Consider the following 17208-nt stretch of genomic DNA (forward strand, 5'->3'; position numbering starts at 1 on the left):
GACACTACTGATCTTAGTTGTGATCTAGTTCTTAGAATTTCTTGGCCTCTTGTATTGTATACATCTTTATCTCAGTGATACCTCCTGAATAAATGTAGCTTATATATGTAATTATTTCAGATGTGAATACAGCTGGTAGCCCGGCTTTGTAGGTCATTTTTGTAGACACTAATATGACACTGATTTGACTCTTGTAGCTATCATGGCAGCGGAGGAGAGGAGGAAGCAGAAAGAGCAGATCAAGATCCTAAAGCAGCAGGTGGGTGTGCTTTACGTGTGTGCCGACAAATCTTTTTCCTCCCTTTCTCCTTATCTAAGTGTCCTGACACACGTAGTCCCTGGGTGCACCGCAGGAAATGCTGAATGGTTATTTTGTAATGCTTTAAAGCTTGCTTTTCAATTACCATCATTACTTCCCGTACTAAACTTATTGTTGTGTCTTTGGAATAGGGTGGTTGGATCTTATCTAAGGACATTTTCCAAAAAATATTAAGAGATTATGTTGTTGTTTTTTACAGGAAAAGATCAAGCGCATTCAGCAGATTCGGATGGAGAAGGAACTCAGGGCGCAGCAAATTTTGGAGGTACAGAATCTGATCCAGCAGCACCTCTGATTAAGCAGAACATTCCTGGATAGCTACAGCCCCTCAGTCTATAGTGTTTTAATCTTCCTAAAGCTCATTACTGAACAGCAGCATGCATTGGAGGGAGTTGAGTCTTCTTAGGCATAATTCCACATGGAACTAATGCTAAATTGGTCTTGGTTGACGGCTGTTGAATATTAAAAAGGCTGTTGCTGCCTCTTCAGACCTTATTTAAATTGGACAGAAAAGTATTTTTTCTTTAGACAACAGTAACAGTTTAGCATAAGTGGGTCGAGGAAAAAAAAGGTGCTGTTTTCCACACACAAACACATGCAAAGATGCAGGCGCGCGCACACACACACACACACACACACACACACACACATATATATATATATATATATATATATATATATATATATATATATATATATATATATATATATATATATATATATATATATATATATATGCAAGCACACACAATTATACTGTAGGAGCTTCAAAGTGTTTTAGCAGGACTAAATCAATTTTGAGTTGACACGGTTGACAAGCCACTCTTAACGGGAGGCTTCAACAATTTCACAATTAGGTGTTAAAGAGATACATTATTCATTCGCTGTGTTTTACAAATTTGACTGGCATTCAGGAGCATGAAGTCTTCTGCTCAAACCAGAAAACTGCAAACAATCAGTTAAAGTGCATCAAAGCCCTCAGCTAAGACTGATTGATATATGTCTCTGTGATTTTTGACCTTGATCTTTATTCATAGGCCAAACGGAGAAAGAAGGAAGAAGCCGCCAATGCCAAAATATTGGAAGCTGAAAAACGGATAAAGGTATGTTTATATTTTTAATAAATCCCTTAAACAGATGTAAAATGACAGTTAGTATAATATTCATACCTATGAGGTTGGGGTGCACGATTCAGAAAATATCACGATTCGATTCAATATCGATTTTTAGGCTCACGATTCGATTCAAAATCGATTTTTGATTCAAAAACGATTCTCAATGAAAAAAAGATTCAAAGTATGTAAATGTAGTTACTTTTCCCATGTGATTGCAGTAGACATACAATTTTAAAAAATTAAAAATGATAATATATATATATTTTTTTTAAATATGAATTGATTTTTGGAATTCTATGAATTGATTTTTGGAATTCTATGAATTGATTTTGAATCGGTAGAGCTTGAATTGCGATTCAAATGTGAATCGATTTTTTTGCAACCCCTACTAAGGTGGCATGGAACCCTTTTTTGATCAAAAGTCACATTAGATTATTTTATATGTGCCATGATGTGGGCCTTATTCCACTTAAGAAGTAGCTGGCAATAAAATTAGAGCGGCCCTTTGAAATGGGCTGAAATTCCATCAGTCTGTAGTGATTTTCATGATATTGGCAAAATGGAAGCATATTGATTTTCCCCTCCTCTTCTCTGTCTTGCCTTTAAGGAGAAAGAGTTGAGGAGACAGCAGGCGGAGATTCTCAAACATCAGGTAGGCATTCACTGCAACTTGCGCTGCCTCTTGAACCTAATAGTTACTGCTAAATAAAACCGTTTACCTCAAACTTCACCTGAATAGGAATATTTGACAGATGTGTATGTGTGCGTGTGTGTGTGTGTGTGTGTGTGTGTGTGTGTGTGTGTGTGTGTGTGTGTGTGTGTGTGTGCGTGTGCTCGTGCGTGTGTGTGTGTGTGTGTGAGTATTTGTGCATCTATGCGCATTTACACACAAGGCATGTGTGAGTGTATATATAAATGTGCTTAATTACCAAACATCTATTGAATGAAAGACTTCAGTATTTATCTTTATTAAACGCCATGCTTTTTGGTATTGGATATTATTTCTGTTCCATAATATTTTGCCAACTCTTTCTGGCAGGAGTTGGAGAGGCATAGACTAGATATGGTATGGGTATGTTTATTTTTGTACATCTAACACCTGCATCGTGTAACTGGTTGTGTTATGGTTGTCATAGCAATGCATTAAGTGTAGCACTGGCTGCTGTCATACTACATTCTTCTGCATGGCTTTCCAGCAAAACCAACAAAAGAGAAAAAGAGTCAGTATGCTGCCTCCATCTGCTCGTCCTGAGGGACAACTGACCCTGTCACGGTGGCCAGGCAGCTTCTGTCCCCCTCTCCCATCCTCCCCCTTCTACTCAGAATGCATTGCAAAGACTGCTAGCCAATCCACACTCACTGTCTCAAAGTGCACTCGAGGAGTCTCCATCCATCACATACATTGTCTAACTGTTGTATTGGAGTAGCCTGTGTTACCCATGAGTGCTTGACGATTTCGGCCAAGACATCGAGCTTGTGTCTGCTCGTCCATGCATCTGTTCTGCAGTCCACAGAGTGCTGGACTTTAACCTGCCCCATCCCAGCCTCTCTGTCATTCACTGTTCCCGTACTCTGCACACAGAATGAAAACAGCTACTGAGAATCATTTTGTCTTTATGGTGAAGATACTTCCAGGCACAGCACAACCTTTGCTTGAAAATAGACCTAATTGACTGTTGAACAACAGTACAATTACAGTAATTCCACCACAGGGACAAATATGGTTCTGTGTAGCATTTTATTTTGGCCTGGCTGTCCTGCTTGTAGCCCTACTCACTCATACACAGTCATAGCTGAATCTAAAGGTCTGCCTATCTGTTTCACAGTGGACTCAGAGCCTCAGACTGTTGCATTAACCCATTGTACCTTCACTTGGAGCACAATGAAGGGGGGCAAATTGAGATACATGATAATAATCCTTGTATTTACGGTTGTCACATGCAATTACATTGCTTTTGATTTACTCTAGCTTGTTATAATATCCCTCAACATATTCAATGTTTTTTGATGAATTGAAAAGCTGGAAAAAGCTGAATGCCACAGGCTCTATGTCTGTTTTGAACATGTCTTTTTTGAAGTTTTCCATTTGTAGATAAATCAAACCAATAAGGAAATAGAAATATTGTAGCAGAGTGCTTGGCATCTAGCCTGTTTTGTTTATCACACTGACAAAACAATTCTTACAAACAGCCTATTTTAGTTACTTGTATGTGCTGGAAATGTCCTTGGCAAGCCCTAATAGTGGCAATTGTGTCTTTCTGGTGGATCACATGGAATGACAGCCTGATACGGTGGAGCGAGAAACCTAAAGAGATCAAATAAAATGATAGTCAGTCACCGGTGATTCCTGTGCCCTTTTGCAGTAGACTGTGTATCATGCACCAAAGAACAACACAGATGTCTCATCCTTAACAGTCACATACTGTGCTAATACTTACGCTGCAAAAACTACTGAAGTGGAACTGCTCATTTGAAGCTAGTCTTTACCATCCAATCCTATTTGCCGTCCCCTCACCAAATATTATGAGCATATGTCAAAAAACCTTTAGCATTGACTCATGTAATAGTATTTTATTATTTTGATCATGCCAATGTGGCACGTCAGAAGACTTCTGGCAACCAGCTTTTTGTTGCTTTTGTTGTGTCAGCTTTAGTTTAGAGGCGCCGCCACCGATTCAAGCTGCTTCTCTTGTTTGAGCCTGTCATCACATCTACTTTGTACCGCATCTTTGTGTTGCTTTTTGGTTGTCATCATATTACTGTACTCCTTCACTTATGCTTCCACCATACATGTGAAAGTGTATACATGTGAAGCATCGTTTTGTGTTTGTTCAAGTACGGTGCCTCTATTGAATTTTGTGCATCACAATTTCACATTAATGCATACTAAATGTAGTCGACCTTGGGTGCTGTATGTGCAATGTGTGCCTGTTAATGTGCCTGTGTTTTTGCCACTCTAGGAGAGGGAGAGGAGGAGGCAACATATAATGCTGATGAAGGCTGTTGAGGCTCGCAAGAAAGCAGAGGTAGCGCATATGCACACAAATAAATGCAGACATACACACACAGTCCACTCCATAAAAAGAGCCTAAGTCATTATTCCCTGGCTGGATTCCTGCTTTCTCTTTTTTTGGTTCACTCTTTTCTTCCATTCATTTTTTTTTCTACACACTTACCAAGTCAAAAGATTCTGGCCCTCAAGCACTTTTCTTTTGAATGCACAGCAGCATTAGGCTGAATTCTAATACTGCTCAGCAAAGTCAAGTAAACCTTCTTGTCTGTTTTCTCACACACACGCACACTTTGCTTCCTTAATGCTCTCTTGAATTTTGGACTCTCTAGGAGCGTGAGCGCTTGCGGCAGGAAAAAAGGGATGAGAAGCGACTGAACAAAGAGCGTAAACTGGAGCAACGAAGGCTGGAGCTGGAGATAGCGAGGGAACTGAAGAAGCCAAATGAAGACATGTGTCTATCTGATCATAAGGTAGTTAAGATAGTAGCTGTCAGTGTTGCGGGTGTGAAGTTGATCACCTAAAAAAAATGATAATCAAATTTTAGTCTAAACACACTTTAATGTAATGTAGATTGTCAGTTTTTTCTCATTTAAGTGCTGTTAAATACATTGACTCCTTGGCAGGAGGGTGGCACAGTCACAAAATTCCTGTCAGTTATTATTATTATTATCATTATCATTATTATTATCATTATCATTATTATTATTATTATTATTATTATTAGTAGTAGTAGTAGTAGTAGTAGTAGTAGTAAGTTTAACATTTCCTGAGGGGCAGTACTAACGATAAGACTACATGATAGTGAGCAATTTTATGTGTGGAGTTATGTGCCCTCAAGTGGTTAAAGTAGAGTACTGCATAATGTAAAAATGATGCAGTCATCAACATAAATTGGAAAGCACCATCTTGAGAACAGTCAACAGATGTGAGATGACAGCGTTTTACCCATTTTCCCATAGATGTTGAAATCATAGATTTCTGTAGTCTACATTGGATTTAATCTTTCTCTCTCTCACATAGTAACACATACAACAACACTCCTAATTTTGCCCACTTTCCCTTGCAGCCTCTCCCTGAGTTCTCCCGCATTCCTGGACTCATCTTACCAGGACGTGCCGTGTCTGACTGCCTGATGCTGATGCAGTTCCTGCGAGGCTTTGGGAAGGTTTTGGGGCTTGATTTGAATGCGGATGTGCCTACCCTGGGCATGCTCCAGGAGGGCTTGCTCAACGTGGGGGACAGCATGGGCCAAGTCCAAGACCTTCTGGTCAAACTGCTTTCTCTGGCAGTCTGTGATCCCGGTTTGCCACCTGGACAAAAGGTGAGCTAGTTCAGTTTATCAAGGCATGCATCGTATTTATGTATAATTTTGAACCATTGGGGCCAGCTTGAGAATAACACTTGAGAGGGAAATATGGCACTTACTGCTCTATCTGGTAGTTTTAGTTTACAGCATTATAATACATAAGGTTTATAAGACATTTTTTTACATGCATTTTTTTACATGCCAAACGTAAGTTAAACTCAGTAAATATGTTACATTGCTTAAATTTAAAATATCCATCAACATGTTATATTGTTATATATATATATATATCATATGTATATAGACCTTTCACCTACTAAAGCACCTACAATCTTATAATATGTCACTTAAAGGTTAATGCACCAGTCATTAATTTACTCTGAAAGAGACTCATTCTTAGAATGGGTACTTTTACATTTGATACTTTGATATTAATAACAGTGCTTCTGCGTAATTTTTAAGCCCACTTTAAATGCAGGACTGCATTGGACTGGAAGTAGCATTGTTTTTATTTCATGGGAATATTGCTATTTTTGATTTTAGCGTTTAGATTTAAGATGTAAGGACTTTTTTCCTGCATTGTGAATAAATGCATACTCAATCCACTTAAAGCCATCAATTAAGGGTTCATCAAGTTTATTTTTCGTCCTTTCCTCCTCTATCAGACAAAAACCATGCTGGGGGACCACCTGACCAATGTTGGCATCAACAGGGATAATGTGTCTGAGGTGCTACAAATGTACATGGGAGCCCATTGTGCCAATACAGACCTGGCCCCTCTGGCCCTCAGTCTAAAGACCAAGGCCTTCCAGGCCCACAAGCCTACCCAGAAGGCCTCAATCCTGGGCTTCCTGGCTAATGAGCTGGCCTGCAGCAAAGCTGTTATCAGGTAGGAGATGCAGCTGAAACTGAAAAGTAAAGTGGGACCATCCAACTGTGCACTGTACTTGTTTTCTTAATATACTGTATTCTGCGTCAGTGTCACATTGTTGAATGGCTATAAAGTGGTCTGCAATACTACCTTTACCTCTGGATTCACATAATTAAAAGCACAAAATATATATTCATCTACCATGTTCTGGATGCGTTTTATGTTGCTTAACACTGAAGTTATTTATTAGCCACTAGTGGTGTGTTTTATTGATGCAGTGGAAAATGCTTAACAAAGCTGCAGTAGGGAGCATTAATTAGCAGTAGAATCCTTTTTGATTGTAATGAAATGATGCAAGTATTAATTTGTGCTTCGGGGTACTAGCTTATTAAACTTTTTACTTTGGATAGAGATAGTTGCCAGCCTCCCTGAGCTTTTACTAAATACATTTGTTATTGCTTTCTAAAAATTCCCAAAATATGGACGTACATCGGCACAACTGTAACTGACAGTATTGCGTTTCCTCTTCCAGTGAGATTGACAAGAACCTGGATCAGATGGCAAACATGAGGAAGGACAAGATCATTATGGAGGGAAAACTGAAGAAGTAAGTTTCCTTTAATCCTAAAATAAATAAATAATGCTTTGATTTCCTGTACACTGTCACGCTGAACCTGTGTGTGTTTATGCAGGTTGAGGACCATTCATGCCAAACGTACTGGGAGGAGGGAGGCCAGTATGGGTGTTGAAGAGAACCAGTCTATTGGCACTCCGTCCTCTGCCGCCAAACGCAAGAGGAAACTGGGCGGAGACAGCGACGATGATGATGACGACGATGACGACAGTGATGACCAGGCAGAGGAGGAGGAGGATGAGGAGGAGGAAGAAATGAAGAAGGTTAAAAAAGTGGAGACATATGATGAGGTAAAAACAAAAGATGCATCTATAGATCTGCTATCCATTTATTTATTTTTTGTCTTTAATGGACAGGACAGCTAGGTGAGAAAGAGAGGGGGAAAACATGCAGGAAATCATCACAGGTCGGACTTGAACCGTGGACCTCTGCATCGAGGCATAAACCTCCATGTAAATGTGCGCCTGCTCTACCAACTGAGCCATCCCGCCACATAGATCTGCTCTCTAAACTGACCTTGAAGGCTTGCTCACAGACATATTTTGGGGCATTTTAGACAGCTGAAGAGATGAAAGGGGAGAGAGGGGGAATGACATGCAGCAAAGGGCCAGAGGTTGGAGTTGAACCCACGGCCGCTGCGTAGAGGAGTAAACCTCTATATATGGGCGTGCGCTCTACCAGAGGAGCTGCCCAGGCGCCCTTGCTCACAGACATTTAATATGTTTGTTTTGTCCTGCCAGGATGAAGTCGACCAAGCCACCAGTCTGGAGGAGCTGGAGAAGCAGATAGAAAAATTAGCCAAGGTATGTTCTTCTTTGAAATGTCTTTAAAGGGCTGTGACAAAGGTAATACCCGTTAAAATAATTTATAAGGAATCAAAAACATGAATGCATGGTTATTTGACACTGGTAATGTGTGATTAAAAACGGGACACACAGTGAGATTAAAAGAAAAGTTCCTTTGGAAGCAAGTATGAAAAGATAAATAAATAAAGAATGATAAAAGTATTATTGCTATGTTTGTTTCCCAGCAACGTTGTACATGGTTATGCAGGACTTCACTGTATGTTGCCATGAAGATGTGTTTATTTTTTTAAATACAATTCAATACAATGCATTAGAGGTAACACCACAAACACCTCCTACACTCTAGATAATGGATCAGATTATGAAAGATGATAAAATAGCTACAACCTCTAATGCTTTATTATACTGTGTGTATTGTTTTGTACTTTTTTATGAGCATGTACGCTGACATAGGGCTTTTTGCTAATGAAGGCATTAATTAGCTTAATAAATTATCTCATTAGCATAGCATGTCATGCTCAATATATCACAGTGTTTACAAAAGAATGAGGAAGCATTGATTTCCTGAAGGTGTATACGTAACTCAAAATAACAAAGAAATCACAGAGTATGTCTTTTACCATTGCAGCAACATCATCAGACCAGGCGAAAGCTGTTTGAAATATCCCATTCTCTACGCTCCATGATGTATGGCCAAGACCGTTACCGCCGCCGGTACTGGGTACTTCCCCACTGCGGAGGGGTCTTCATTGAAGCCATGGAGAGTGGAGAAGGTAGTTACAGTACAACACACACTAGAGTTTGATGAATTCCAATGGTAAGATGCTTCAATTTGCTCATCTGATTGCATAGCACATTTTATGTTCAGTCTGGAAAATAAAAATCATCAGATTTTGATGTTCCAGGAAGAGGAAGGAAGAAACATTGTAAATACAAGATTGTTAAGCTGCATGTTCAGCTGTTTTTTGGCAGTGTGAAATGTGCTGATGATGTTTTAGTTTATCTTTATTCTCTACGACTAATTTGAGATTGCATCTGTAAACTATAGTAATCTAACACAACTCTACTTTTCTGCCAAAAGCAAGTGTAGAACAATGTTCCAGAATAATCAGCGGTCAGCTGTATTATCAACCACAGTAGTTGTGTTTTCAGCCACATTAACATTGGCCCTCTCATTTCCCTACAGCTCCAGAGGAACTGGAGGAGGAGCGACAGAGAAGGAGGAGAGCGGCAGAGGAGGTCCAGGTCAAAGAGGAACCTCAGGAGATCGAGTTGCAGAAGGAGAACGCCACCAACCTCGATGGGCAGAGCATTAGAACACAAGGCTTGGAGCAAGAGAACGAGGAGGAAAAGGAGAGGAAGAAAAACGCCACGGCCCTCTTCTACCAGCAGCCGGGCTACGATTCCAAACTGTGCACATTCCGGGACGACAGCAAGGACGTTGGCAAAGACACTGTGATGGCAGAGGACAAGGAGAGTCACCATGTGAGACAAAACGGCAGCCCTGTGGGCACTCCTGTTGTCACAAGCACAGTAACATCACCCTCCCCCATTCACAATACCTCTGAGCCGGCAGTAGCAAAAAAACACTCCATGGTGACCATTAAAGACACTACAAACATCCCTCCCCTAGCCTCAACCTCTTTATCTGTCCCGTGCCTGCCAGTCCCACATGAAAGCCCAGGGAACACTCCTCCAACCTCATCTCCGTACCTGTCATTCCAAGCCAACGACCAGCTACTCAGAGTCTTGACAGAGAGGAGCGGACACTGGTTCAGTCTACTCCCTCGCAACCCCTGTGACGTCACTTCCATCACCACAAGTCCTCCCGCAGCGCCCCGTGTGTCTCCCCAGGCCACCTCTACCCCAGCCAGGCCAAGATCCCCACCTCAGTCCCCTGCCCTGCCTCTCACCCCTTCTGCTGCTTCAGCCTCGGCCAGCCCGCACCACCCACCTGGCCTCCTCAACTACCCACTATCAGCCCTGCAGGTGAGGCTGCTGGCCGGACACAAATAGAGACAGCTGTGTTCTGTACAGTTATTACCGCCATGTACCAGATCGCCATGCACTAGATCACCTAACCTGTGACTCGGCAGTTTTATCCTCCTCCACCTCCCTCACCCTTGACCCTTGTTTTTCCTCTTTTCTCCCCAGGTGAAGGCAGGCGCTTCATTGCTAGGAGTTTCTTTTGGAAGCTGGCCCTGTGGCATGATAAGTCCCAGCCTGCCTCTGTGCAGCAGCCCTAGTCCCAGCCCCATGCTGGGTCACTCTCTGGAGGGCAACACAACAGCAAGTGTCTCCAGCAAGAGTGAATCCCCTTTACCTCGCATTGAAAAAACCTCATCCATACCCTCTCCTACCCTAGAGATGCCCAAATCTCTGGACCACACCACACCTCAGCCTATTCCAGATGGTGAGTGACCAAAAAAAAAGCATTGAGAGAAATTAAAGTTGAGGCCATAATGAACCTCCATTTTATTTAATTGAAAAAGAATTCACCTGCCTGACAAAATTTAACTTGCATGAACAATCCAAGATAATTACATTAGGGAACATTCTGCTCGGCTGTACGCAATTTCATGTGGGTATAACATGGCTGAGTGAAGCGCCTTTTTACAGTGATGTATGTTCAGTGTCTTGTAGTTTACGTGGCTGTTTGTGCTCATTGTCTCAGAGATGCTGACAGGGTGGTGGCGGGTGTCTGACATCGAGGAGCTGAGGGCTTTGGTCGGTGCTCTCCACAGCCGAGGCATGAGGGAGAAGGGCCTCCAGAGGCAAATGCAGAAATACACAGAGATCATCCCCCAGGTCTGCACCAAACACAAAGACGGTAAGTGCCTCAACACCTCTGCTGAGTACATACTCACTGTATATAGCATATATCGGTATATATGTAGAAGGTAGATTGTTTTTATAGCAATAGATAAAGATTTTAAGTGCTGATGTTCAACTTAATAGCATGTCCTTGATGGTCCCTCAGTACACATGCAAACACTGTATTATTTATGACCAAGCTACTTGAATATCCGTGGATGTTTTGGCTACATTGCTCATGTGTTCACCTGCATCGGTGAGCATGTTTGTGTGTTTATTCATGGCTGATTGTCTGGTATCCCTCATGCCGTCCATCCAGTGGCCATGATCGAGCTGCATGAGCTGGAGGAGAGCCAGGTCAGTGTGGAGTCTGTGCGGGGCTGGTGTGTTGAGGAGCAGGCGATGGAGATGGACATTGCTGTGTTGCAGCAGGTAGAAGAGCTGGAGAGGAAGGTCACTGCAGCCAGCCTGCAGGTCAAGGTAAAACACTCAACACAACGCTACCTATTTTGTTCGCGGTGTAAGAAACATGTTTAAACATTTAGAGTGGTGTCATCAAAGGCCAAAAGCCTAAACAGCCGATTTCCTCTCCCAGGGCTGGACATTTCCGGACCCTCAATCTGAGCGAGAGGACCTGGTGTATTACGAGCACAAGCCCCTCACCAAATTAACGCCAGCGTCTGCAAACGGGGGAGACAAGGACCCCAAGGAGCATCCGGAGGAGCGGGGGGAGAAGGGCGGGGTGATGCGTCACCTGGACAACCCGCTGGACATAGCAGTGACACGTCTGGCTGATCTGGAGCGCAACATCGAGAGAAGGTACCTGAGGAGCCCCTTAGGTACCACCATTCAGATCAGGCTGGATAATGTCGGTACGGTCACTGTCCCTGCCCCCGCCCCATCCACTAGTGCTGACAGGGAAGGGTAGGTCATTTCTCCAACCAAAGCTCCCCACTCTCCCACTAAGACCCTCTCCTCTCTCTGTGTGTGCTTTATGTTTCCCATACTACTCAAACAGTGAGGGTCTTTGCTGCTTTCACAGCATATTTTTGTGGTGGCTTGTTGCATTTTGGTTTCTTTGGTCTTGTGCAGTTTCTTGTGCGGGTTGGGGGACTCCACTCAGTTTCATTTCCTGTGTAGGCATTGTTTACTGGCTTTTTTTTCTTTTTTTCTGCAGTCATCTGCATGGTGTCGTGCATCATTAACCTTGGTTATGGGCTTACTCATGTTTCCCACTGTACAGTGTACACTTTCACAGGTTTTCACTACATCTGCATGAACTTCCCCTTAACATAACAAAATCGGTGTGTACCTCTCCTCGGTGCCCCCCCAAAATCGTCATGCCTGTCTCCGCACAGCTGGAGCTCTTTATGGTCTGCTGTCTGATTGGAGGCTGGCTCAGCTGATACAGTTTACTGCTTTGTGTGTGTGTGTGTAAATTCGCCCACATATTCAAGTACATGGTATGTGTACATTTTTGTTTCTCATCATTCCTCATTATCCTTTGTTAGTGGTGAGGAGGAGGTGGCCCATGGTATGAAGGTGTGGAGGAAGGCGCTGACTGAAGTGCGTAGTGCTGCCCAGTTGGCCATGTGTATTCAGCAACTGCAGAAGTCTATCGCCTGGGAGAGGTCAATTATGAAAGTGGTGAGCAGCATATTTCCACCCAACTAAATAAAAATAAAAAAATCTATTTAGGAATTGCACACTCGTTTATAATTAATGCACTTTTTTTTTATTTATTTTTTTTAGTATTGCCAGATGTGCAGGAAAGGGGATAATGAGGACCTGCTCCTGCTGTGTGATGGCTGTGACAAAGGCTGCCACACTTACTGTCACAAACCCAAGATCACCTGTATCCCAGAGGGAGACTGGTACTGCCCGGCCTGCATATCCAAGGTATCAGAGCCATCTGTAATGCATTGGCATCTCTCTACAGTTTATCACTTGTAGAGAGAGAATGCTAGCTTTGTATTTGTGTATTTGTGCATGTATTTCTTTTTATTTACATCTTCCAACATTTGCTAATGTTGGTATGTGACAGCCGAAACAGATTTGATTTTTGTATTTAAACTGTCGAAGGATGATATTTTTGCACCAGCCCTCACAATCGTTTTCATGCACTTTTTAAGAAATCTTATTTCAAGTATTTTGGGGATTTTTAATGCCTTTATTTAAAAGTAGACAATAGAGAGGTGAGGGAAATAAGGGGAGAGAGAGAATACAACAAAGGTCCCAAGCCTTCAAAACAACTGCAGGGATTATACAATTCCTGTTTTATTACGTTTCCTCTCAACTTTTATTGTCTGCAGAATGGATTTGGCCTTTATCCTGCTATGGGACAATAAAACTCTTCCTATTCATAAAATTCTGAGGAACAACATATTTTATGTTAGGATCAACAGAATGTTTTTATGTAGATGTGAACAGGGAAGGAACAAATATTTTTGGTGGTGTAAGAAACGACAAATTGAACTAATAGTTTAGAAAAGGCCAATATTAGCATGATAAACACTATACGATTAGTTTTAATTGTACCACACCTCAGAGAATGCATTCTTTACTCTGTGCAGGCAAGTGGCCCATCTCCCAAAAACAGAAAACCTCCAAGCAAACCAGTAGCATCCACCGCAGGAGGTGGTAAGAAAGGTGGAGAGGGGAAGAAGAACGTGAAGCAGGCAGGTAACGGGGAAGTATCGGAGGAGGACCCGGCCAGCGCCAGCAGCACGCCCAAGAAAGCAGCAAAAGACACCAGCAGGAAGAGGAAAACCGAGGAGAGCGCGCCTGCTCTGCCAGCAGCCAATCAGGAGAGCCCTGTGTGTGTGAAGCGAGCCAAGACAGCTAGAGACAACAACAGGGACCTGGGATTATGCAGGTATGTGTCCCTGGCTTGTTCACACTTGTCTTTCTGTTGAATCCTTCTCTCATTTATCACCCTTTTCTAATCACTTGTACAGTCGCTGCCTCCTGCAGGACTTTATCAAGTCGTTGCAGGGAGCTGATGTTTTTTTTTTCTCTTTATCAGTAGATAAGATTATTTTGTGGTTGAACCCTGAGATTAAAGGACTTCTTGTAACAAATCACATTTTGCCTTTTCCAGCTATCAGCTATGAGCCTAGTTCATTTTTGGCTAGTGCTGGTTGGTATTAGCTTATACAAACACACATTACGAAACCCCTTACATCAAATATACATTTTAAATTGCCCCTAACTCATTTTTTGTCCAAAGGCAGTAGAAACAAGCTGCAAGCACAAAACGGACATTATCATCACCTTTTAAGTTGATATAATGATCTATTTACACATCCAGTGGACACGGAGCAGCATTCTCATTCATTAAGAGTTGGGTTTGTGTCAAGTTAATGAATATAAATTGAATATTCACTTTTCTTTAGCACTGTTTTCGCTCTCTACCAACTCCTGCTGTGGCCCAAAACGTGAACCAACAATAGTTGGGGGCCATAAAACCAAAACAATGAGCTGGAAGACTCTAGTAAAGCTCTGTAGAGCTGAGGGGAACTGCAGAGTCCATTGTTGTTGTTGATAATTCTCTGTGGGTTTGTTACTACCGGCGACATGTATATTGATCCAGTGTTGTAGTCGAGACCACCTAAACCAAGACCAAGTCATCACCAAGAGTGTATTGAGACCACGTCAAGACCAAGACCAGACGAGTGCAACACACTGCACGACACGATCAAATGTGGAAAATGCTAACCATAGGCACTACTCAAATTGATCTGAATGAGCCACATTCCCATAAAAAATACACCCACAGAAAACAAATTAGAATTCTTCTTCATTCACCTCTTTTATTGCCATAAGTGTATCACGAGAAAAGCCTTGATAAAAAAATCAAAAAGGCAGTTGTGGTCTTGACCGGTCTTGAAATAAAATCCAGAGTCCTCTTTATCTGAGACCGAGAGTAAAAAAGCAGTCGATTCTCGAGACCAAGACCAATCTCAACTACTACAGCACTGATTTCATCCATTGTTAAATAAAAAAAATTGATGATACAGTCCTTCCAGAAAAATGCTGAGTTTTTTGTGATTGTTGCGGGCAAAAATCCTTGATTATGCGATGGAATATGCGGGATATTTAGGCAATTTTATACGATGAAATTGTGGGAACTTGCAAAAATTGCGGGAATTTGCAAAAACTACGGTTTGGTGAAAAAGAGATAAAAAATTGGATCATAATTGCGTTTTTCTGGAGGGACTGATTATAGCTGCTTTAAAGGAAGAACGGAAGGATAAACTTCCCCAGTGAAAGACAACTTGTCATTGTGATACCCACAGCTTTTTCTGTGTCAAACCATATACGTGCTTATTTGTGTGTGTTCATAAGGGTTCTGCTTGCTGAGTTGGAGCGGCATCAGGATGCATGGCCTTTTCTCACACCCGTCAACCTGAAATCGGTCCCTGGCTACAGGAAGGTCATCAAGAAACCGATGGACTTCTCCACCATACGTGAGAAGCTTGTGAGCAGCCAGTAAGTTCCCGTCACTTCTGTTTGTTCTTTTTCTTCTGAAACCCTTCAGGGCGTTTCCACAGAAATTAATTAATTAATTTTTAATTTTTTTATTTCAGGTATCAAAACCTGGAGACTTTCATCATTGATGTCAACTTGGTCTTTGATAACTGTGAAAAATACAATGAAGACAATTCGGACATTGGTCGAGCTGGTCATAACATGAGGAAGTTCTTTGAGAAGCGCTGGACTGAGCTTCTGAAACAAACAAACTAAACGTCTGTTCTGATTTTGCCCATAAACCCATTCAACTTTTCATATCGGAGCACCAGGTTTTACTTTTATTTTTTATTTTCTGTGTGGAGATTGTGGCTTTGCAAGATGGAAGAAGTCAAATCCTTAATAAGGAACCCATGGTTTGCTTAAGAGAGATGTCACCTTTAAAAAAAGAAAAAAAAAAAAAAAAGGTTACATAAGGTGCGCTGGATTTTATTACAACAGGGATAAAAGCCCCAAAGAGTCCCAGAGAAATGGGGTGTCGTAGTGCAATACCATTCCCTGTCTCAGAACACTGCACTGAATAATCCTCAACTGTCACTGATGTGTCTGCGCTAGAATACTTTCCACTACTTGTAAATAGTCTTTTGTTATTTAATCGTATTATAGTGAATGTATTTAATTTTGTAATAATTATTTATGAATCAAGGTCCACTTCATTTTCTATGAAAAGGAAGAATCAGCAGAACTGCTTTGAATTAAAAAAGGAATGTGTCTTTGTGTTATTTTTTCTCCCAAATATCAAACAAAGCCAAGAAAAAAGAAAAAAAACTGTTTACACTGTTCAGTGCTTTCGGGGCATCAGAGGACTGTATTCATTTGTTCAAACTGTAATACTGCATTTATTTACAGGAACAGCAGAGGAACAGTTAGACAATGGTGATTCATGTGTATATACTGTTTATTAATGTCAATATTATGTCTTGTTTGGAACGATGTGTAAAAAATTGTTTAAGAATATTAAGATATTGTTTATGCCTTAGAATGATTGTAGCATTCTATTTTAGTGAACGTGATGAAAACATTATCATAAATATTGTTTGTACAGTATATACATATCCTCTGCAAACACTGTGGTATCCTTAATCTTGGTAGTGCCTACCCTTCCAACAGGGGCATGTAGAGGATGTTATTGTTTTTTTGTTTTTTTTCATTCTTATGATGAAATTATTTTTTTTTAATATAATTTCAATTCAACAAGGCCTCCAAAGTTGGACAGTGATACAGAAATCATTCCTCACCATCCATAGCAGAAAAAAAGGAACAACAAGCATTCAGTTATGCTTCCATGATGCATTTCCTCGTAATCTGCCACAATACAGAGGACCTAAGGCCATTTGTAACCACTGTGTTGAACCTTGCTGTGTGTTGTGGCCTGATGGAGGCAGCTAGATTTTTTTGTACCCAAGTCAAGAGTACTTGAAGTTACTTTATTTAAGATATTGTGGAATAAAAGTATCATTCTTTTGTAGAAGCTTTATTTTTCACTAGTGTGTGGCACGGACCTATTAAAAGGATGTTTTTCAACGGAAACGACTTCAACTTGTTTTATTTCAACTCCATCCTATGGAACTGCTTTTGATAAAATGTGTGGTACAGTAGATGTGTGTAGTAATTCTTTTTATTCTCCTTTTTATTAGAAACCATTTATGCATTTATGACCACAATCTGATAATGAGTTTAATGTCAAGGTGTAGAGACTATTGCATAAGGGCATGTTTTCTCAAGATTAACATTCAGAAGTTTGTAAAAAAGTTTATCCGTTGTCAATTGTGGAAGAAGTATTTAGATAATTTACTTAAG

General features: G+C 41.2%; 1 protein-coding gene across 11 annotated transcripts in view; it reads left to right on the forward strand.

The window, feature by feature from the left end:
* The window catches only part of baz2ba (bromodomain adjacent to zinc finger domain, 2Ba), a 69594-nt gene extending 52656 nt beyond the window's left edge, over positions 1 to 16938 (forward strand). For 3 of the 11 annotated variants that reach the window (XM_028592811.1, XM_028593129.1, XM_028592897.1), the window contains 23 exons: positions 198 to 259; positions 519 to 584; positions 1357 to 1422; positions 2042 to 2086; positions 2474 to 2506; positions 4395 to 4460; positions 4777 to 4917; positions 5514 to 5768; positions 6419 to 6642; positions 7157 to 7231; positions 7317 to 7548; positions 7999 to 8061; positions 8693 to 8837; positions 9251 to 10053; positions 10219 to 10477; positions 10739 to 10894; positions 11198 to 11358; positions 11474 to 11802; positions 12390 to 12525; positions 12631 to 12777; positions 13452 to 13753; positions 15226 to 15369; positions 15468 to 16938. In XM_028592811.1, the coding sequence (XP_028448612.1) occupies positions 198 to 259; positions 519 to 584; positions 1357 to 1422; positions 2042 to 2086; positions 2474 to 2506; positions 4395 to 4460; positions 4777 to 4917; positions 5514 to 5768; positions 6419 to 6642; positions 7157 to 7231; positions 7317 to 7548; positions 7999 to 8061; positions 8693 to 8837; positions 9251 to 10053; positions 10219 to 10477; positions 10739 to 10894; positions 11198 to 11358; positions 11474 to 11802; positions 12390 to 12525; positions 12631 to 12777; positions 13452 to 13753; positions 15226 to 15369; positions 15468 to 15624 (4067 nt within the window). In that variant the 3' untranslated portion in view covers positions 15625 to 16938. The remainder of the gene's footprint in view (positions 1 to 197; positions 260 to 518; positions 585 to 1356; positions 1423 to 2041; positions 2087 to 2473; positions 2507 to 4394; positions 4461 to 4776; positions 4918 to 5513; positions 5769 to 6418; positions 6643 to 7156; positions 7232 to 7316; positions 7549 to 7998; positions 8062 to 8692; positions 8838 to 9250; positions 10054 to 10218; positions 10478 to 10738; positions 10895 to 11197; positions 11359 to 11473; positions 11803 to 12389; positions 12526 to 12630; positions 12778 to 13451; positions 13754 to 15225; positions 15370 to 15467) is intronic. The other 8 variants (XM_028592976.1, XM_028593295.1, XM_028593058.1 and 5 more) reach the window with 5 other exon arrangements.
* Positions 16939 to 17208: the final 270 nt, after the last annotated feature.

The sequence above is a fragment of the Perca flavescens genome, chromosome 1 (assembly GCF_004354835.1).
Source record: "Perca flavescens isolate YP-PL-M2 chromosome 1, PFLA_1.0, whole genome shotgun sequence".
In the NCBI taxonomy this organism is placed as follows: Eukaryota; Metazoa; Chordata; class Actinopteri; order Perciformes; family Percidae; genus Perca; species Perca flavescens.